The sequence below is a fragment of the Penicillium expansum genome (assembly GCF_000769745.1).
Source record: "Penicillium expansum strain MD-8 chromosome Unknown contig312, whole genome shotgun sequence".
NCBI classification, from domain to species: domain Eukaryota; kingdom Fungi; phylum Ascomycota; class Eurotiomycetes; order Eurotiales; family Aspergillaceae; genus Penicillium; species Penicillium expansum.
The window spans coordinates 48219-70318 of NW_015971265.1; the positions used below are offsets into that span (position 1 = coordinate 48219).

The following is a 22100-nucleotide window of genomic DNA, read 5'->3' on the forward strand; positions in this document are numbered from 1 at the left end:
CCTAACGGTTCGGAGCACTCACTACCTGTGTCGCGGGCAGACACAGCCGTCGGTCAATCAGGACCGGACGACAAATATTCGGCGCATCCATCTCCGGCCGCAATCCGAAAATGGCCGATTCCAACAGCAGCGGTGGTCGCAGGCCGACCTATCCTGCCGGAACGATCGCCAAAGTGGTATGATGGCCCTGAGCGAACTACATGGGTTATGCAATACAGGCTCTAATGACTTCTTATCTAGGCTACCGACATTCTAAACGAAACATTCCAGAACATCATCCACGACCTTGTGGCCAAAGTTCACCGTGAAGAGAAGGTGGCGCGCATGCGGTCCGCGGTGGTTCTCGCCCGACAGAAGGCGGAGGAAGATGCAATCATGCCGGAGGAGGCACCCAGCAAGACCTCAACGGATACAAAGAGAGAAATAATTCTCGACACCAAGAAGCTTGCGGGTATGCGCATGGAGACGGATGCAGCCGTTTTCAACCGCGGAAAGGTCTTCCTCAAGGGGAATCCGATGAAAACCGTGAAGGAGCATGTGTGCCCAGATTGCCGCCTCCCCAAACTCATGTACCCGACCACCGGGGCTAATTCTTGCATCCCCCCCGATCCCGATGCTGAGTACTGTACAAATGTGCCCATGATCGACCTAGCCGGCCATGATGTCCACGGCAAGCTCTTTGCAGTCATGCCGAACCCCAAGAAAAAGAAGGGTGATCGAGACAGCACCATTCCTGAAATTCCAACCACCAAGTGCCCTATCTGTCCGCGCTACTTTGTCATGACTCGCCTCGCCCAACACCTTGAACGCTGCGTCTACGGTGGTCGTGGCGGCGGCCGCAACAAAACTCCCACAGATAGCGGAGCTAGCAATGGCAATAGTCCCAGCTCATCAGCACCCAAGCGCCCTTACGCAGACGACGACGAAGAAAGTCCCAGCCCCACCAAGAAGAAGAAGCTGAATGGACCCAAGAAGGGCTCCACCACAAAGCCTGGTCCCAGTAAACTTAAGCAATCATTCACGGTTGAGGACAACGACGACGACATCAAGAGTGAGAACGCCGACTAAGCTTCCATTTGTTTTCCCATACCCTTTTTTTCCTATCATGGTGTCTGCGGCGTTTGAGCTTTGTTTTGATGGGCTGGTTATGTCCCATGGCGTCTCTGGGTCTGGTTTGGTCTGGTCATGGTTTGACCTTTCCTTCGAATAAATCTGCATAGATGAATGATGACGAGGGGGATGGGCTTTGTAGGATGTACATTACTTGATAACATGAAATACAACTGACAGAGGCACTGCAAGAAATATGCAACTGGTTGGTGCTAATGTCAATATTTTCTTCATTTCTTATTACTTTGAACTCATTGGACAACCAAAAAGTCTCCAGGTATACAGCTTAACATGTATGCTGCAAACCGATCTCGCTCCAAAACCACCTGGGCACTATTAGTCTCGTTCGTGATAATGGACTCGCCTGCCTACGACTTTAAGAAGTGATTATACTGATGACCATTTCTCCTATGTACTTTTTGCTTCTTTTTTTTGAGTGATCTCCGGCATTCTTATGTTTTCTATCACTACCAGCACCCTCTTTTAACCTTAGAACCTTGGAAATCATCCTAGGTTAGCTCATCTGGCCATGCTCGTACTAAATGTAGGTTTGGCACTCCTCCTTCAAATACCTGTTTGTCTCTTCCCAACGTTACCTAGGTAAATTTTGATTTCTAACGACAGATAGTGTTCAGAAGTAGTTCATATGTTGTCTCTAATGTGTATATTGGTTTTGACCTTAGGCGGAGAGGTACAGCCTATAGCCTATACTAGAACCAATGTTATTAGCCTCTAACATATAGATATAAGAAATCCTAGCCCACTCACTTTTCAATCTGTTCACCCACCCCCAGATAGCAATTCCCAAGATGAGGCAAGGCTACACAGTGCCTATAATGCCCAGGCAAGCGATTGGTGGTGATGCGAGAGACTGTCTGTGTGTTACTTAGATCCTTGTCCTTCCTTGACAAAAAGTCGGCAAATCTCTTGTTTTCATCTAACTTAAAACCTATTCCTGACATTGGATATCTGTCTATTGATCCAAGATGTAGGTTGAAATTGATTGAGGCTTTGTTTGGCGACTCTGTGCCTATGTGGTTAGCCACCAGGCCCTGGGGCCGGGACAACTGTGGATGCTTAATAAGTGCGGGGATCCAGCATTTCATCTCTCACCAACCACGCCTAAATATTTTCTAAAATGGCTGATATTCGCGCATGGGCAGCTCCTCGTCTCTCCCAGCTTCTCCCGCTGGACCCAGACTCTCTTTCTCAGGTTATCGACTATGCCGTAAGCCTCTCGAGGGAGGCATGTGCCGATCACCTCAAAAACCTCCTCGGCGACTCCCCGGCCGCCCTAGAATTCATCTCCTCATTTAATTCACGCCGAGAACCCCAGCGACCACCTCAGAACCCTCCCCCACCAAGCAGAGATGCATCGAGATCAAGTGGAGGAACCAAGAAGGGCAAAAAGAAGGCTCCACTGCACACTGCCGGCCCACCACGTCGACCCGACAACTACGGCGATGTAGGAGGTGGTTACAAGAAAGCAGATGAAGAAGACTATATGTCTTCTCGAAAACCAGCTGCTCCCACTCTTGCACCATCACCGCATGGGTCCTCAGCCTCATCGCGCATTCCCTCCCCCTTACCCGCATCATCCCCGAAGCCACCACCATCTGCGAGTGGCCCTACAATCTCGGACATGTTACCAAATGTGCGATCAAAAGTAAGCAAGTCAACACGTCAAGGTGGAGGGGCAGGATCGTCTTCCAAGGGAAACACAGCTCTCACAACCAACGACATCTCCGACCTCACTGCAGCTATCGCTGCCCTGGAGGTATCGACGAATCCCAGCCTGGGAGAGAGACGCAGTTGTACTTGCTACGGGTCGCTACACCCGGTATTTGATCCGGCACCCAATTGCCTCAACTGCGGGAAAATCATCTGCTCACTCGAGGGTCTACAGCCGTGCTCATTCTGCAGCACACCGCTCCTCTCCGCCGAAGAAGTGCAAGGTATGATTCGGGAGTTACGGGCGGAGCGTGGACAAGAGAAGATGCGCGTACACAATGAAGGTGTTCATCATGACGGGGGTCCTAGGCCTACTCCCGGGTCCGAGCCTTCCAGCAAACTGGATGCCGCGAAAGCACACAGGGACAAGCTGCTCCAGTTCCAAGCGCAAAATGCCCGCCGAACCAAGGTCGTCGATGAAACGGCAGATTTCGAAACTCCCAATGTCGCCTCAACCTTGTGGATGACACCCACACAACGAGCACTGGCGCTCAAGAAGCAGCAGCGCATTCAGCGCGAGATAGACGAGAAAGCTCGTCCTGAGTGGGAGAGGAAGAAGACTGTGATGAGTCTTGATATTAAAGGTGGCAAGGTCCGACGAGTTTATCATTCCGCACCGGCAGAATCAACCCCAGAGCCCAGTGAGCCTGAACCTGTTGATGAAGGAGGTGCGGAGGACAGCCCGCGAGGACAACATGCTTTCAGTCGCAACCCCCTTCTCGCAGCTGGTGGTCTTATGCGACCTGTCTGGCGCGCCCCCGAGACGAAACAGGTTGAAGGAGCGGAGCAAACTGAACGAAAACAGACTTGGCGACGTGTGCAAGATGACAACGACGACAATGAGCAGTGGATTTTGGATGGAGGAATACATGGGCACGCCACTTAAATATAAACTTACATGGATTTAACCGCAAGGTCCAAAGCCTGGGCCTCAAAAAACACTATTTCCGGCCATCTTCATAATCCTGCATCGACCACCTCGGAAGACACTTTATAGGGGTTACTACCGGCTTCATCGCCAATATCCGTTTTGCAGGACAGGCTCACGTGACAAAAGAGCGTGTTTACTCTGTATCCCTGGCTGTGTCTGGCGCATTCCTCGGTCTTGAAAAAGGCGGAATCCTCGGAACGGATGTCTGATTACCCATGTAAATCGGCTAATAGCGGTGATGTTATCAGACTTCCCAGGAGAGACCGAGCCAGTGGAATCGATAGAGGAATATCTGCTAGCAGGGGATGCTACTGTATGACCGAATTAGTGAATGACGGCATTTTGCCAAAAATAGAAAAGATACATCCATCTATGTTGTATCTCTATGGATGCAACGACAATGAACTTCAACAATTTCCACCACAAGGCTTCATATTGAAATGATCACTTCTTCGTCTTAGCCCGCAGAACCCACTGGAATCCCGCGTTCCCCACAAAAGTACCAGACATGAGGAGGCTTCCCCGCGGATACCATAAAGTCGATACAGTGCGTGGAGATTTAAGCATGACCAATCACCGGCACTGCAATGCATGGGCCATCCAAAACAACCGCCTATAACCGAGTCAAACCAATCCCTATCTGTACAGAATAGTGGAAACCAGCAACTGTTAATTGGGGTTCCAGTTCCCCCAGCAAAGCCGACCTGTTTCGTAGTACGGATCCGTCGTCATTGACCATGAGCTTCGGTTGGGAGCGGATATCGACGGTAGCTGGAGTATAAAGGAAGTTTGGGACATTTGATAAGTAACGTATTGAGCCAATCCAAGGTCATTTCTGCATGATCATCTCACAAAATGCTCGTTGAATCTGTGCTGGAGTCCTTTTCTCTACAGAGGGTTCTGGGAGGCTTGGTAGGGCTATTAGCCGTAGCGGTACGCATATCCCATTATCAACCACCCACTTCTAAGAAATATCGTATCCTACAAGTAGGATAATCTAACACACTTCAGACTCTCGCCTACACCCTCTACAATCGATTCATTCACCCGCTCCGTCGTATCAACGGCCCCATCCTCGCATCTATTACACCCTGGGTCCAGCTCTACCATGGCCTGAAGGGCGACCGCCATCTCTGGTTGCACAAGCTGCACAGTCAGTACGGTACACACGTGCGTGTTGCGCCTAATTTCGTCTCTGTCAACTCTGACCGTGGGTTGCATGATATCTATGGGCATGGGAAACACCTTCAGAAGGCCAAATTCTACAATGCTTTCCCTGCTATCAAGGGCGTGTATAATACACACAACGCTATTGATAAAACCATGCATGGGCGCAAGAGAAGAGTGCTTAGCCAGGCTTTCTCGGATAACGCTCTCAAAGGTATGGAGGATGTGATGCTCCTCCATGTGCGTCAGCTGTGTGCCGTACTAGCTGGGTATGATGGGGATTTCGAATCGCATGATCAGAAGGGCAATGTCAAGAACATGGGTGACTGGTTTAGTTATCTCTCGTACGATGTCATGGGCGAGCTCTGCTTCGGGAAAAGCTTTGATATGCTTATTTCTGAGACTCTGAGATATAAAGTTGGGTTGGTGGATCGTGCTGCGAACAGGCACTATGTGGTAAGCATTCCTTCTTTTCCCGCACCATTAGGAACACTTTGTCTGATTCTGTCATAGTGTGGACTTTGGATGCCTCTGGACACATGGGGTCTGGACCAGATAGTCATCCGCAAGCTGACGCGCGACCGATGGAACTTCATTATGAACTCACGTGTTGAAGCCAACGAGCGCGCCAAGGAGCGTACCCAGATTGGTCGGGACGCTAAAAAGGACTTCTTTTATTATCTGTTGAACGCGAAGGACCCGGAGACCGGAAATGGACTCAGCACGCCGGAGCTTTGGGGCGAGTCAAACGTTCTCATGATTGCGGGCAGCGATACAACCTCGACTACACTGGCGGCCACACTCTTCTACCTAGTTCGGAGACCAGATGCACTGGCCAAGCTGTGCGCCGAGGTTCGCGGTGCCTTCAACGAAGTCGAAGACATCATTACCGGCAGCTATCTCGGCGAACTGGTGTATCTCAAAGCATGTATCGACGAGGCGTTGCGTCTGGCCCCAGCCGTGCCCGGTGCCATTCCCCGCGAAGTGATGGAAGGCGGCGCTGTAGTCGACGGCGTTTTCTTACCCGCCGGCACAGACTGCGGCACGCCAACATACTCCATCCACCGCCAAGAGCGGTACTACCGGGAAGCAGGGGTCTTTATGCCGGAGCGCTGGATTGAGGACGCCACCTGCACGGCCTCTGGAGTGTCCTGGCAGACGACCAAGGAGAGCATTGAGACTGCACGGCACGCATTTTGTCCGTTTAGCATTGGACCCCGTGGATGTATTGGCAAGAGCATGGCTTTTATGGAGATGCGGCTGACACTGGCGCGGCTGGTGTTCCTCTTTGACATGTCATTGGCGGATCGTCAGGGCGAAGACGCGGGGCACCTGGCGCTGACGGATCATTTTACCTCCGCAAAGAATGGACCGAATGTTGTATTCCGACGAAGATAATTTAGTTCGGTTATTTTTAGGCAATTCACATATGTATCATTCAAAAAGCGGTCATGCAGAAGATTTAAAAATAAACAAGTTGAAACATCCAAGTGTCGCTTAATCTCGCAGCCTTATCCGCCCCCTACCATCTCAACTTCTCAGGACACGGTTGCGCACTTGGCAACCTTTCTCGACCATTTTATCTGTGTACATTTGAAGATTGATATTTACATGGATCTGATTGAAGGGGCTTATTCATTATGACCTCGCCCCTGATTGTGACGTTCGTGCAGGCGACCATTTTGAATGCCATCTCCAACGTCCTCGCGCAGCTGATTGATCAGCGCAACAACAAAGTAAGAACTACTATGTTCTATGTTCAAAACATGATGGAATTAACAAAATGCCAGGCTCCATTCACTCTAAACACACCGGCTCTCCTCCAATTTCTGGGCTATGGCGTCTTAATTGTGGCTCCCAATTTCTATTGGCAACGCGCCCTTGAAGCGCGTTATCCAGGGTTTCCTACGCGTTCTGAGCTCTCAAGTGCATTCAGTATTCGATCGCTGAAATCCATCTTCTCACCGCGCTCATGGCTTTCCCTCTTTTCAAGATCTCGCCAGGATGATTCCCTCCCTAGCCACAAGGAGAAAGAGAAGCATGTCCGATGGGCTCCACAAACGCAGACATCCGGGCTGCGCAGCTTCGTCATGAAATTCTTCTTTGATCAGACCGCTGCCTCGATTGTAAATCTTGTACTATTCGTGGTTCTCATCAATCTGCTGAAGGGAGAGACTCTGGCAAAGTCGTGGAATTTGGTTGTTTTGGTAAGTTACTCTGCTGTTGAACTATAGTGTCAATTACCCAGATGCTGACTTCTGTAGGATTTCCGGCCTCTCATGAGTGCCCGTCTGAAGTATCGGCCTGTTGTTTCGGTCTTAATGTACACAGTCATTCCTGTAGATCGACGAGTGGTCTTTGGAAGTGCATGTGGGGTGATCTGGGGTGTGTATTTGAGCTTATATGCTGGGGTTTAGGTGTTTTGTATCATTTATTCTGCTTGTTTTGTGTTCCTTGAGCGTTATATTGTCAAAGAAATTAGTACTAATATGTCAAATGGGTTTTCCCATGAAGGGCAAATAAAATAAAACCTGATCCAATGTCAAAAGTTCGTTCTCTTGAACACTCCGCTATTTATTTTATCTATCATTCTCCATCCGTTGTAGTAAGGTGATTACTAGAAACCCTCATGTCTAAGGGTGCTTCTGATGATACTAAGACAACGAGCCACAGAAGCAGCAACAAATCAGCACCAAGGGATCATGTCAAATTAGATGTTGCCATCATCTTCATCTCACATCTGATACTCACCGTGTATTTTGGTGAACTAATTGTAAACAATGTCTGCCCGGGTATCCTTGCAACTGAAGTCGACAACAACACATCAGCCTCGTCCAAGCATGGGACACTGTGGTCCGATTCATCCCACAAACCCTGACGATTTAAAAGTGAGGCGGGAACAAAATGGATATGCGCTAACGGGAACAAGCGTGTCGGGAAATTCTCTAGATTGGATTTTATATGATAAGCACGGAAGGAACCTTGGAACTCGACACCTTCAGCATTGGCCTCTTAAGTGAGATGGAAACGCGGGTCTATCTCAGTCTAGAAAAAAGAACATTCATTAAAAACATGAAGTCCATCACAAATAGCAATGATATTGGTTGGGCTTTTTATCGGACATTAATATACGCAGTAATTATCATAAACAATAGAAAGGTGGCATATGGCCCAGTACAATATTCCGTAGACCATCCCACGAAGAACAGAAACAAAGGAAGGGAGCGAAAATTAAGAATGTGCACGAAAAGGCTGCTTCAGTCCGAAGTTGAACCTCAAACAGGGGTCACCTCGATCTTCTTGCCCTTGACAGACAACCACTCAACGAAGATTGGTCCCACGAGCGACAATGCGCCCATGGCGACAGAAACGTAGAACGTCTGCATGACAGCAGCGTTCCAGGCAATCAAAACACGGTGTAGGGCATCGCCACTAACAACAGTGCGGAGCATAGTAGCACCGGCAGAGATGAGCTTCGCAGCATCCTCGTCAGGCGCATACTGAGCCAAGTTCTTGACGAGCTGGTTCTGGAACACGTTCTGCCCGACCGAGACGAAGATAGCGCCACCAAGAGTCTGGGCGAACATGACGATAGCCGTGCCACTGGGGATGTCTGCCGGCTTAAGGGCGGTCTGAGCGACGATCATGGGCTGCTGCATGCCAAGACCCAAGCCGATACCAAAGAGCGCTTGATATCCGATCCACTTGGAGTGGTTCGAGTCTGTCTCTAAGGTCGTCAGTAGTCCTGCGCCGATGGTCATGATCATGGACGAGGCAATCATGAAGGGCGTGTAGTATCCAAAGACGGTGACTAGCCCACCGGACAGGATAGATACAACCACAACTGAGAGGATCGTGGGCAGGTTCATGATGCCGGAACTCAAGGCGGTTGCACCCTTGATCGATTGGAACCAGATAGGGAGCTAAGAGTGTTAGCGCTTTGCTTGGACCAAGTAGGAACGGGAAATAAAGAAATGGAAAGAGGGCTCACATAAAATGTCAGGACAAAGAAAGCAGCTCCAATACAAAGGGCATACCATGCCGAGCCCCAAATGTTGCGGTTCTTGATCAGGCGCGGCGGTACGGTTGCGCGGTCCCCGGCCCAGATCTCGACACCAATAAACATGAGACCGAGAACACCAAAGACCACAAATAGGCCGATGATCCGTCCGCTGCCCCACGCATATCTGGTACCACCCCACTGCATCGCGAGCAACAAGCTGATGATAGCGGGCAGGAAAAAGAGGGAGCCGATCAGGTCCAGCTCCTTGATCTGTTCTTTCAAGGTGTTCTTCTTCAGAATGGCTTTTGGGTTTTGGAAGAAGAAAAGCACGAAGAGGAAAGTCACTCCGCCGAGAGGCAAGTTAATATAGAAACACCAACGCCAAGTGAGGTGGTCGGTGAATGCGCCTCCCATACTTTCAGAAGTTAGCATAACCCGGCAACCAAGAAACAGAAGCAACGTACAGAGGACCAGCTACATTAGCGATGCCAAACATGGCGCCAACAAGACCCGTATACATGGGCCGCTTGACCAGGGGCACACTCTTGCTGATGATGAGGATAGAGCCTGAGAAAAGACCAGCTGCTCCAAGTCCGGCGATGGCTCGACCGCAGATGAGTCCGACCGAGTTGGGAGTGACAGCACAGACGAGCGAACCGACCTCGAAAATACAGAGAGCGATGAGATATATCCATTTGATCGAGTAGAATGTGTAGAGTTTGCCGAACATCAGAGACACAGCGCATGTTGTCAGGAGATATGAACTTCCGTACCAGCCGACGTCGTCGAGTGAGTTGAATTGGTCAGTGATTTTGGGAATTGCTGTGGCAATGATTGTGTTGTCCTGGAGGATCAGTGTTAGCTTGAAATCATCAAACAAATCAACCTTTCATGCGTACCAATGCCACGCAGAACACGCATAAACAAAGAGCAATGCTGATCAAAGTCAATTTCCATGCATTTGGATATTCTTCCTCGTCCTCCGGCGTTTCGGTGTCACCGTTCTCTTTTTTCTCTTCTTGTGTTGACTGCTTGTCGAATGGTTCATTAGGGACCAGCTCCCTATTGGAGTCGTTGTGAACGGGCGTTGGCGTGTCACGGATCGCAAGTTCTTTCTCGGAGTCATTTTGGGGAGACAAATTTCTCAACAAAGGCTCATCGACTAGAGCACTCTCTTTTTCACTAGACGGCTTCGAAGTCTGACCTCCAGATTGGGTATGGGTATCGTCATTGGGTGCCACGTTTTTGTGATCGGTGTTGTGCTCGGTTTTGTCTCCAGATACTTCTGCCTCCTTGGGAGATTTGGCCTTGAAGGCGTTGAGGAAGCCCATAATGAGCGAAACAAAAAACAAGCGGTATTAAAAAGGAAAAAAGCAAAGTCCGTAATGAGATTTAACGAAAGTTAGGACGAATAAAGAGGGAAAGGAAAACAAAGGGACTTAAGAGGAAACAGGGAAAAATAAGCCAAGATTGACATTAGAAACACAACCTATTCGTACAGGTCTCATCAAGAACCTTGCCTATGGATTTCTTGGGAAGGAGAAAAGGGCCAATCCAGGTTCCACAGAACCCTGTGGTCGCATTTTAGGAGTCCATGTGGTACATGAAATCCTCCACCAACCTGCATATTGTGCAGATTTTTCTTTCTTTCTTTTGCTAGGCAGCGAGGTCTAGTTTTCAAGGAACGAACTAGTCTATTAGTTCTTCAATAGCGAAAATTGGCGATGTGGTTATGCAACTATAATTAGTTGCTGTTATAGTTGCAGTAGTCCCGAACATCATGAGTCGTCAGAAAACAACAAATTTGTTTCTCATCCGACATCCGAGTCAAAATTCGCGCTTGAACGCGGGCGAAATGTCGAGTCCGGTTTGCCTAAGCGGGGCTGTAGTCAGGAGAACGCAAGGATTAGGGGGATCTATTATTCAACTCTTGCATGAACACAAGCACGAGACTTCGGTTGTGGTTGCTCGCCAATCAGCGATCAGGGGGATGTGAATAGTACATCGCCCCTTGCTCGGGTATCCAAGAGAAACATTGTTCCTGCTGCAACGGATTACGAGTACGGAGTACACCGCTGTTGATAAAACAGGGGCAAATGGAAAAACATGAAATCCGACCGAATAATTCGGAAATGGAAAGAGGAATGAAGGGTTTACTCCAATGAATAAAGAGTTCCATTCTAAATCGGAGTTTAGTAGAAGAAATGATCGACAGCTGAAGCTGACAGGGCTCTAACGGGATGGGGATTAGTGCGGTGCGGATCCACGGAAGCAACTCGGAGATCGGGGTTAAGCTTGTCGTTCTACCTTATTTGCTATTCTTCATACTTCATACTCCATAGTTCTATTAATTTTGGTAATCACCTTCATGAGGGCGATGAAAATAATAAGCGGATCTCAAGTACCTCTCCCAATCGCAGGGCCAAGCGTAAAGCTACGGTAACATATTTCCAATGTCTATTGCATGTCCTGAGCACAGCAGTATGGTCTCAGCTGATCTATACTAGCACTCCCATGATTAGTGCTCAATGATATCCATAAGTGGACATACAGCTGTCTTAAAACTATTGTCTTAGTAGACTTTGTACTCGGAAATAGAGCAAGCTTGTCATTCTTAGATTATATCGAACATAGTCATATTGAATATTGATTCAGAACCCGGCATTTCCAGATACTTCAGGGAATACACAAATCTACCTACCCACTGGGAGGGATTGTGTTACATGTGCCCATACACGGCAGACTACACCTATACATGTGGCATAGTACAATATGCACTATTAGCATCATAGAGCTCAATTATTGTCTACAAGTACTTGTCTGGTGTATATGTAAAAAGACTGTAATAGTTGGAGATATAGATATTAAGAACGGAGATAGAACTGTGATGGAGCTCTAATTCCGATCAATAAGGTTCATAGATATGTCAAGTGGACCGATGAAACTAGCTAGCCGTTTCCACTGATTTGTTAACTCCGGGCTCCATTGTAAGGAAGCAAGAAGAAGTCCAAGTATAAAAGGGCACCTCAACCGACCAGAATACTTCATTCCATCACCATCAATCTGCTCACCAAAGAACAATACACTATATCTACTACACAATGGATAAACTCTTCGCACCTGCTCCAGAGCCCGCCACCCCTCTGGGTCGGTACCGGGTCCTCTCCTCAACAGCAGGAGTCCGCGTGTCCCCCCTTCAGCTCGGCGCAATGTCCATCGGCGACGCCTGGAACGAAGCTATGGGCAGCATGAACAAAGAGCAATCCTTCGCACTTCTCGACGCCTTCGTTGCCGCCGGTGGCAACTTCATCGACACAGCAAACAACTACCAGAACGAGCAATCCGAGGCCTGGCTTGGAGAATGGATGGCCGCACGTAACAACCGCGATCGGATCGTGCTAGCCACCAAGTTCACAACCGATTACCGCAGTCACGCAGTCGGAAAGGGTAACGCCCCCAACGCCTGCGGAAACCACAAGCGCAGCATGATCCTCAGCGTCCGGGACTCTCTCCGCAAACTCCAGACCGACTTCATCGACGTCCTCTACCTCCACTGGTGGGATCACACCACCTCCATCGAGGAAATCATGGACTCCCTCCACATGCTCGTCGAGCAGGGCAAGGTCATGTACCTCGGCATCTCGGATTCGCCCGCGTGGGTCGTTGCCGCGGCGAACACATATGCGCGCGCGCACGGCAAAACACCTTTCTCCATCTACCAGGGACGGTGGAACGTGATGCGCCGCGACTTCGAGCGCGATATCCTGCCCATGGCGCGGCATTTCGGGATGGCGCTTGCGCCGTGGGATGTGCTCGGTAGTGGGCATTTCCAGACCGCTAAGCAGATCGAGGAGCGGAAGAAGGCGGGTGAGGGTCTGCGCAATATGATGGGTGCTGGGCAGACGGAAGAAGAGGCGCGTATCTCCGAGGCGTTGGCTACTGTTGCTGTCGAGCAGGGGATCGAGTCGGTTACTACTATCGCTTTGGCTTATGTGCTCTCCAAGGCGCCGAATGTGTTCCCGCTTGTCGGAGGTCGCAAGATTGAGCATCTCCATGATAATATCAAGGCCTTGTCGATTCGGCTTACGGATAAGCAGATTGAGTTTTTGGAGGCGGCAACTACTTTTGATATTGGGTTCCCTGGTAACTTCATTGGGGTTGATCCGAGTCTCAATGGTGGTCAACAAGGCTTCCTGACAGGCATGGCTGGTCGTATCGATTATGTACAGGCGTCTCGGGCTATTGGGTACGAGCCTGGTAAATAAGAGATTTTGATCTGTTTCAGAAGTTCATAATGTCAGCAGGACTTTTGTAGATATTTTTCTATTTGATCCACTTTTGGGTACATCTACCGGGAGAAATTCAGTAAGAAGCAATGGAATTGTAAAATAAGAAATAGACAAGAAATGAAGATGATAATGGGTGTAGAAGCTAGTTCAATGCAATGTACTGTTATCGCATGCCGTTCCACGTCGGGAAGCCATCGAAGGAAGACGTCTCTGCATCTCCATGCTGAAAAATCCAGCCCCCAATATAGTGATATCGTTATGGGAAGTAGATAAAGTATGGGGCATGATAATTGCAGATTTCCGCACCCGCAGGTAGGAAACTCCTGCGGGTTGGCAAGTTGACCATCAAGATAAAAATCCTGATTTCAGCTGATAGTGTTGCCATGGGTTTGGGGGAGCAAAATATGAGAGAATCGGGTTGGGTATTTGTTTTCGGGGGGTAACCGATTGTGGCAGGTCTGAGGTATCGAGTAACATCGGGGAGGTCGACCAAACCAACTTTCATTTCGCTGGGGATAGAGGAGAGAATGGTCGCTGTAAAGGCCATGAAAATGAAGAGCTCCGACCAATAAAAGACACAAATGAATGCAATCATAGGATAGTTTAGGTCATTTACTTCTCGCGAGGAACTTCGAGGTCATTGTCCTTGTTAGCGACGAGGGCAATCAGAGCTGCGCCAACACCGCTGCCATCCTTGGAAATGCCAATGCGGATCTTCTTGTCGCCTGCAACTCCGACTTCGGGAACTTCGCGCAAGGCCTCACGCATATGCCCTTCAAAATTGGGATAGAATTCAACGAGACTGCCATCAACACCGATATCAATGATATCATCGGTTTCAAGCTTGTTGGTGTGCACAAGAATGGCAGCCAACGGAACAGCGCTCAGGCGAGCGGCACGTTTTCCAATGGCGTGAACTATGATTTTCACAGCCTGGCATTCTTCGAAGCTGGGGTTCTCAATCTCGAGATGATCCTTCAATGCGGTCTTCACATCCACCAAGTCCTTGCTGCTGTCAGCCTCGACTGAACTCAGCATGCTGGTGTCAAGACCCCATTGACGGAAGAGCATAGAACCTTCAGGAAGAACAACCTTAGAGTTCTTGTTAGCCTTGAACAATCCCAGGTCGGTGTTGCGGTGTAGAGACAAGAGCGCACGGCGCAGAATTTCGCCCAAGAACATGCCCGAAACACGCTTCTCAAACATCTGCACACCGGGGTTGTTGCTGTCGGCATCGAGCTCATCATCGAACACCGTGGTAGGGAGCACGCTCATGTGGTTATCGAAGCTACCCCACTCAGCGTTGATAATCATCTCACTTGTTGAGTCATCAAAGTGGGCATCCTTCATGTGCTGGAGCTTGGTGATGTTCTTGGTCTTTTCCACGTAGGCACCGTTGGTACCAGTTCCGAAAATGGCACCGAGGAAAGTGCCAGTCTTGCCTGGCGAGGTGTATGAGCGGGCCATAAGAGTACCGACAGTATCGTTAACTAGTGCAGCCACGCGCACTGGCAGGTTCAACTCATCAATGGCAGACTGAAGAAGCGCGCAAACATCGTGGCCAACCGCATCGGGAATGTTAAAGCCCTTGGTCCAACGGATCAGTGTTCCGCGGTTGATACCGCACTGGCGTACGGGGAAACTGAAGGTAAAGCCCAAATCGAACAAGTCTTCTTCGTTGTTATCCTCCCGTCGACGGAGCTGGTGGGCCTCGAAGTGTTCATTGTGGTGAATGCGAAGGAATGCTTCGATTTGACGGGCCAAGAACGAGAAGAGATCCTTCGATGTGCCGGAGGCCATCAATTCCCGCGGAATTAAGATCTTGGATTGGGTGAGGGAAAAGGTAGTATCGCCGTGCAGGAGGACCGAGCACACACGGAAGTTTGTGCCACCGAGATCAACAGCCAAGTAAAGGCCCTATAACAAGGAGAATCAGCACGCAACTCCCGTTGTAAATAGTCTGCCTTCATACCTTTTCTGTGCCATTTGGCACTGCAGTCACGAAGGTAGGAATTTGGCTCAAGGTGGTGCCCTCTTTGGTCAAGCCCTCGTTGGACTGCTTGATGTACTCGGCAACCCCGCGCTGCACTTTCTCGGCGGGGTAGTCAAAGTCACGCGCAATGCGCGTGGCCTGATCCAATAGTGAAGAAGACATTGTGTAACAAGAAATGAGAATAGCCGGTTGAGTAAAGGTTGAGATACCAGCTAATAGAGAAAAGAATGGAAATTAGTAGGGTGAGAGGAAGAAGTTAAGAAGAGAAAAAAAAGCGGGAGAAGTGCAAAGAAATAAGAAAGGCACGAAACACAGGACATCAAGGTGGGATGACGGCGGGAACCATGAGGTCAGTTCCGGTACCTTGGCAGTACATTTCCCAGCGTAGCAAAGCCCACTGTTAATGATGTATCCTCAATGTACTCCTAGAGTATCAGGGGATTGCCGGGTTCGCCGGAGAGAAATATTACTTTGTTTTTATCTATAAAATTGTACGCTTTCAATTTCATTCTTTGAACTATAGACGAATCAATAAACATTGTTATTGTCATATAGTATGATCCTACCTATGGCCGAAAGCAGCCTCTACATTCCTGGGCATTCGTATGGAATTTCTTTTTTTTTTTCAATGACGTTATGAACACAGACATTTAATTTTGGTAGATTTAGGCAGTTGTGGGGGAAAATTATTATTGGTCATTTCTTTCTAGCTGCATATTTCCCCCGACTTCACCGGTGAGCGACACAGGTTAATACCGGGGCAGGGGACGGGAATATGCAAATGCCACATCGGGGGGTAATGGTTATTTCCCGCATTATTGAGACATGTGTATTCCTGCATGTGCTGATTTGTGTGATTTGAAAACATTGATATTTATGTGGCACTAATACGCAAATGTACAACATATGTATACACATGCTGCACATGCTGTAAATGCTGTACATCACAGAGACGGGATAGATCGGCCCCATCCCGATGGTCAAATAGCCCGAATGCACGGAATCCCGAGTGTGGATGTCTGAAACCCCATGGAGATGATGAGACATGTGGCTTTTCTCTTATTAATACAAATGCCACAATATATACCGGATTTTCCCTGGCGGGTGGGGCTTTTCTATTTCAGCTGCCGCCGCTTTTATGAGTGTGCTTAGGCTCAGGCTAGATGTCAGCACGGGCTCAGATCAGTGATCATGCTCAGTTCAGTCACGTGCAGAATGAGTACTTAGTGGCCCGGGGATACTTGCTGGTTAGTAATCAGTGATTACTCAGTTATTAGCATAATAGTACTATTTGTAACCTTGGAATATGCAAGACACATATATACTATGGTGTGAAGAAGAGCTATATATATTTTACCGGTACTATCCAAGGGATCCTTAGATATGTAATATATGGTAAACTATATAATACTAGAATTATGCTATATATTAATAAAAAATAAATCCGGAATAAATCATCAAATGCTAGTTCTTACTATAAGCTAAGTACCGATTAATATAAGGCATTTCTTTATAACTTATATAGGTCGTGTTTTTCTCTAAATTTGTCGTAGTTACAGTCCTATAGGAGGCCCTTTAAAGTCTTATAGGACCGGACTAGGCACCTCACTCCCATCTCTTAGCACTCCCATAGGACCCAATGGTGGGAGTTGGCAAGGTCTACCAGCATGTTCTCTTATTTTTCCGTATCTGCCTAGAGCGTATTTATTCTCTTTTTCTTTTCGTCATATGGGGCCTAAAGGGTAGAGCTAAGATAAGCTTCGTCCCTATCTAGAGGGTCCACTGGCATTTTCTTCTGTTTTTCCGTGTCTGCCTAGAGCCTATTTATTCTCTTTTTCTTTTCTTCATACAGGGCTCAAAGGGTGGGGCCAAGATAAGCTTCGTCCCCGTCTAGGTCCGCCGCAAATTTCTCCAATAATAAAGAGTACATTAAGCCTTACGATCGCAGGGGTTGGAGCCGAGTCGCGGAGAGCTTTTATTCCGGTGAACATCCTATGATCATACGAACAAGTTGATTGTTGAGGTTGGGTTTCAGCTAACAACGATTGATGGCTATACACGCATCCAATTCTCCCCTTGGTTTGGCTAAAATGGTGATGACATCTCTCTAAAGCGGATGCAGCTGTGTGGGTCAACGTTATAGAATAGCCGTCATACCTCGGCCTAAAATTCGGCAATGGGTCAGAACCACCTAGGTGCCGGATTCCGAGGTCTGGCTATTTTGCTTTTGCTAGCTAGGGCAAATTCGCACACACAACATTCTTTAGTGTTGCTCCTTATATTATTTCCTACATTGAATCCATCAGAGAGCATACAAAAGCCCAGAAACGATGTCTAAGACTTCCCGAATACGAACGGTTCATACAATGCACGAGCCGGGACTTTTGGATGAAGATGCCTGAGGCAAGATGGCTGCGATACCAAGTCCTCACCATCGTTGTCTCCCGTCATACCGTATCGTGCTCGCTGCTGGCGGGAAGACCAGTATGAAGAAAAGAAAAAGATAATAAACTGGCTCTAGGCAGACACGTAGAAACAAATGCCGGTGGACTCAGACGGATATAAAGCTTGTTTTGGCCCCATAGGGCTGAGAACACCGTGGACTGCATGTCCCAACGCGGCGTTTGTCCGCCACTTCTGCCGCTGCTCACTAAACAGTTGCGCGCCAATAAGCTCTCATCAACTGGCAATTGTCTCCTGAAATAAGTGTCTTAAAGAGCGGTGGCACCTGGCAGCTCCCCCTACTTGAGCCTAACACACGCGTCGAAGTGGGCTCAGTCGGTTCTTGTGCTGAGGAGTCGGGTTGGAAAATTTCAAATTTTTTTAATGAATGGACCCAAGCGTTAGAAGCATATATAAAGCGTATTCTCGTCGAACGTAAATGAGCAGAATTAGATCTTTCTTCGATATCTTACTCTACATTATCCTCTTCTTTCATTAACACACCCTCAAATCTTGGAGACGAGTCATGGCTATCGTCACTTTAGAGCACATTGCTATTGCAGAGCTGATCATCTACATCCCAACGGCTTTGGTCACCATCTTGGTTGTCCTACGCCATGGCTTTCACAAGCAACTCGGCTGGATATACTTGTGTATATTCTCAGCAATTCGAGTTGGTGGAGCCGTTATGGAGACCTTGAGCACGAGAAACGCAAATAATTCAACTTATAAAGAATGGGCTATAATTATACAGTCTGTCGGATTATCCCCACTTCTTCTATCAACATTAGGTCTGCTAAAACGAGTGTTAGTTCTACCCTTATCTGATACACTGGCAGACAAGCCTATGAATGATACTGACTAGCCGATAGTTTTGACGAGACATCACAACATATGCCGTCAAGCCCAGAGTCTAAGCGTAATACCATTTTACAAGGATTATCATCTTCTGGTGTTGGTGGTAAACTGTGAGTAGCATTGTTGTTAAATAATTGGTAAAGACCGAGCCTAGACTTACCTATTCTACCTCCTCTAGCATTGGAATATATTCCCAAAGGGCTACAGCTATATCGAGGCGTAGCAAACTTATTCAGCTCCTACATCTTCCTGCGCTTATCGCCCTGATTCTCTCTATCAGCGGCGGAACTAACCAAACCTCGTCAACTGTCTCAAATCACACTAGTGGCAAGACCCAAACCTGTGTTGCAATCATCATCTTCCTGATCATTTATATTGCGACCTGTATACTATGGATTATCACGACTCGGGATATCAGCGTTATGGTATCTAGTCAAAAGCGCATCTTCTTATGTGTGCTCCTGGCATTACCTTTTATCGCGGTTCGCATTCTCTACAGTCTGATTTGTGATTTTGGAAACAATCCCCAATTTTCATTGATCTCTGGTGACCCTGAAATCCAATTGGTCATGGCGACATTCGAGGAGTTTGTCGTTGTCTTGATTTACACAATCCTGGGTGTGATTACGCCAAAGTCTGTGTCAAATGCTGTCACCGATGCTCGTGAGCAAGAGACATACCATATGACTGGGGATGCTGAACATGGCCGTTATCATCAAAATACTGACCGCCTAACATATGAAGAGTCTATGTATGCCCACGCGGCAGCTCAAGCGGTCCACAATCAACATGTACGGCGGTAATCTTGACGAGCGCTGGGACATATTGGATGATTGTGTCTTGCCGATATGACTTGGTTGGAAAAAGGGACTCTGTCAATCCGAGGCGTTGAGTTATAGATACATTTTGTTGTTGCTATCAATTTTGGATTTTCAGTATAGCACTTCCGGAAATCGGTGTCACCATCTGCACTCTTCGATTGATTCTCAAACCCTGGTGCCAGGACACACTAGAGCCTCGGCTTGTAGTAAATTGCAGAATGGTTTATTATGGCGGGACCAAATCGGCCGGACTTGTCAAGCTCTACTAATAATACTTAAAAAAAAACGACTACTAAGACGGCTAATACAGAAATTGGGGAGTAGCAGAGCACATTGATTATGTAATGGCACGTGATCAAGCCAGGCCCAGGGACGTGCTCGGTTTTACTTAGTGATCAAAAAGCGGCAAGGGATGAGCACTAAAACGGAAAGGGAAAGATTAGGTACATACGGAGTAGTTCCATGGTTATGCCTTTTCCTGTCCTCAACCTTGGAACTATACGTAAGAACGACCTGCTTTTCGAAATCCAAATTCCCACTATATATCACATCCAGGGAAGTTTGATTGGTTTATCCCAAAAGTTGCCCTGGAATGCTGACATTTTGCACCTGTGAACCCCAATTTTGTGCTATTCATTAAGTACAAATTATGTTATCAAGTTTTCAGATTGATAGAACTTGAGTACATACAAACATACAAGAATAGTCGGCCACGTTTGTAGCCTTGAGACGTATTTTTTGGCAGTCTTTATACAAATCTTTTAAGATGTCCTCCCCGATATTCCTTTCAGTTGTCCCCCTTATTGGCGGAGAAAACGACTAATAAGTGCAAAATGGATTTTCCATGTATAGCATTTGAACATATGTACCTCAGGCTTCAGGTGATAGCCATGGTCGCTACCTTGCTTACGCGGAGACTAGGCACAACTAGCGTGGTAGTCAATCTTATTCTTTGTTTAAACGGCACATTGTTCTGTACAATGACTCTCCTGTCTCATGTGATACATATGAACCTACCTTTCCTACTGAAAGTGCCAGAACATATTACTCAAATGGCTGTACAGCAATAGACTCTGCAGAGACCAAGAATACAGCGTTTTGTTTACCGTAACATAAGCGTCGGCGTGGAAATCATGGCTATCATAACCTTTTAGTCATGCATTTGCTAGAAGACATTAATTGAAGAATTGACAAGCCTAGACGGAGACACTTTTCAAGTCCTTCCTGTTTGGTTCCGTCATGTTTCTGTTTTCAATACGTCATATTGTTTGAAAACCTTTGGCATTTGCAGCTGTTGGCGCTGAGCCCTTCACTGTCCACAATTCAGTCTATTGCTGTGAAATAAAGCCATGATATCGCTAAAATATCATATCAATGTACACTGTAGTAGTTGACCGTCAGGTTGCATGTTGAGACCAGCCGGCAACTGGCGCCCCGGGCCGAGGATGACTAACACGGACTCACGTGACCTCCAACATCCTCCGAACTGAACGGGTTGTGAGCGGGCATCTCGAACCATCACTGTCTTTCTATCTTAACAGGACTCGTCCTTTTTGCCGAAAAATGGGTGCTGGAAACTCTAAGCCTGAGGCTTCGGCTGGCTCACAACATGTGTTCTCCAGGTATTTGCTCTCCGACCTCGATTTCAGCTTCCGCGGCATTTCGTGCTTGACGGCGGAGAGAACAGGAACTACCTTCCAATTGGCGCCAATTGATAAGGGCAGACGGTTCCTACAGATCTAAAGCAGTTCTCAAGATGCCATCATAATTCGCGACGCCGCGGAGCTCACCAAAACTATTATACAGCCGACGCTAACCTAACCATGCACAGCAACTCTCCCGTTCAATTCTCCTCCAACCTAGTCGATGCACTCCAATCGACCTCAGAGGTGAGCACAACACCGCTATAAGAAAATCCTCAGCTCAATTCAAGAAGCTCACAATCGACCAATGAAATAGACCGACTCCACCCGCGCCAAAGCCCTGGAATTGGAGATCCAACACCGCGTCGCGCAGGAACTGCAACGCCTCCGCGAACGCGAGCAGCAAACCCTCAGCGAGATCGAGAAGCGCATCTCCGAGTCCAAAGACACCACCTCTCTGCCCGTCACAGCAGCGACTGCGCCCCTCGCCCCCTCCACCTCGGGCTACCCAGCCGGCTCACTGAACCTGGACGCACCGCGGATTCCCTTCGCCGGCCGCCACCACGACCCCGTGCCTACAGTCGCCGCGCCGCAGGAAACCGCTGCCGCTGCACAGCCCGTTAAGCGCGATATCTCCCGTAGCTCTGTAGCTGCCGAGATCGAGCAGCTGCGGAGTAAGCTCGATGGGCGGAGGAAGCTCGTGGAGCTCGATGATGGAGTTGCCAAGGCCCGCTCGGATGTTACTAGCTGCCTGCAGTTGAACGATCGCCGGCCATTGAACTGCTGGGAGGAGGTTGATGCTTTCAAGCGTGAGGTTGCACGCATGGAGGCTGCTTTCGTGGATCGCATTGTGGGTTAGATTGGTTGGTTCGGGAATACAGCGGCTTGATGTAAAGTCTCTACGTTTTATGGGACCTGATTTTGGGCTGGGAGCTGCTGTACTGTATGTATAGAAAGTGCATTTTTCTTTGTTCCATCTGTTTTCATCTGAATAGGATAGAGTTAATCCATGGATGAGAGTGGATATCCGTCGTACAACCCTTGAGGGGGCTATCCTTTTGCTAGTAGAAAGATATGCTAAGCATCTAGATACTGGGCCAGACAGTGCTGGA

General features: G+C 48.2%; 9 protein-coding genes across 9 annotated transcripts; 7 read left to right on the top strand and 2 right to left on the bottom strand.

Annotated features, from left to right (window-relative positions):
- Nucleotides 1-110: 110 nt before the first annotated feature.
- PEX2_091210 (SAGA complex, Sgf11 subunit) lies at nt 111-1068 on the top strand (the record flags this gene model as incomplete). The annotated part of the gene is made up of 2 exons (XM_016746391.1): nt 111-176; nt 241-1068. The coding sequence occupies 2 exons, from the start codon at nt 111-113 to the stop codon at nt 1066-1068; spliced, it is 894 nt and encodes a 297-aa protein (XP_016600107.1).
- Nucleotides 1069-2248: 1180 nt separating this feature from the next.
- Nucleotides 2249-3727, top strand: PEX2_091220 (C2HC5-type zinc finger protein; the record flags this gene model as incomplete). Its single annotated transcript, XM_016746392.1, has 1 exon — nt 2249-3727. The coding sequence occupies one exon, from the start codon at nt 2249-2251 to the stop codon at nt 3725-3727; it is 1479 nt and encodes a 492-aa protein (XP_016600108.1).
- A 900-nt stretch (nt 3728-4627) lies between these two features.
- Nucleotides 4628-7817, top strand: PEX2_091230 (Cytochrome P450; the record flags this gene model as incomplete). Its single annotated transcript, XM_016746393.1, has 7 exons — nt 4628-4705; nt 4784-5395; nt 5453-6319; nt 6613-6675; nt 6730-7146; nt 7204-7324; nt 7561-7817. 7 exons carry the CDS (start codon nt 4628-4630, stop codon nt 7815-7817), a joined length of 2415 nt encoding a protein of 804 aa, XP_016600109.1.
- A 397-nt stretch (nt 7818-8214) lies between these two features.
- On the bottom strand, nt 8215-10273 carry PEX2_091240 (MDR family MFS transporter; the record flags this gene model as incomplete). Its single annotated transcript, XM_016746394.1, has 4 exons — nt 8215-8862; nt 8931-9357; nt 9407-9786; nt 9842-10273. The coding sequence occupies 4 exons, from the start codon at nt 10271-10273 to the stop codon at nt 8215-8217; spliced, it is 1887 nt and encodes a 628-aa protein (XP_016600110.1).
- A 1770-nt stretch (nt 10274-12043) lies between these two features.
- Nucleotides 12044-13207, top strand: PEX2_091250 (Aldo/keto reductase; the record flags this gene model as incomplete). The annotated part of the gene is made up of 1 exon (XM_016746395.1): nt 12044-13207. The coding sequence occupies one exon, from the start codon at nt 12044-12046 to the stop codon at nt 13205-13207; it is 1164 nt and encodes a 387-aa protein (XP_016600111.1).
- Nucleotides 13208-13843: 636 nt separating this feature from the next.
- glkA (glucokinase glkA) lies at nt 13844-15386 on the bottom strand (the record flags this gene model as incomplete). Its single annotated transcript, XM_016746396.1, has 2 exons — nt 13844-15148; nt 15204-15386. The coding sequence occupies 2 exons, from the start codon at nt 15384-15386 to the stop codon at nt 13844-13846; spliced, it is 1488 nt and encodes a 495-aa protein (XP_016600112.1).
- Nucleotides 15387-18192: 2806 nt separating this feature from the next.
- PEX2_091270 (uncharacterized protein) lies at nt 18193-19327 on the top strand (the record flags this gene model as incomplete). The annotated part of the gene is made up of 3 exons (XM_016746397.1): nt 18193-18473; nt 18539-18634; nt 18703-19327. The coding sequence occupies 3 exons, from the start codon at nt 18193-18195 to the stop codon at nt 19325-19327; spliced, it is 1002 nt and encodes a 333-aa protein (XP_016600113.1).
- A 430-nt stretch (nt 19328-19757) lies between these two features.
- On the top strand, nt 19758-19910 carry PEX2_091280 (uncharacterized protein; the record flags this gene model as incomplete). The annotated part of the gene is made up of 1 exon (XM_016746398.1): nt 19758-19910. One exon carries the CDS (start codon nt 19758-19760, stop codon nt 19908-19910), a length of 153 nt encoding a protein of 50 aa, XP_016600114.1.
- Nucleotides 19911-20908: 998 nt separating this feature from the next.
- PEX2_091290 (Mic19 family protein) lies at nt 20909-21847 on the top strand (the record flags this gene model as incomplete). The annotated part of the gene is made up of 3 exons (XM_016746399.1): nt 20909-20967; nt 21177-21234; nt 21305-21847. The coding sequence occupies 3 exons, from the start codon at nt 20909-20911 to the stop codon at nt 21845-21847; spliced, it is 660 nt and encodes a 219-aa protein (XP_016600115.1).
- Nucleotides 21848-22100: the final 253 nt, after the last annotated feature.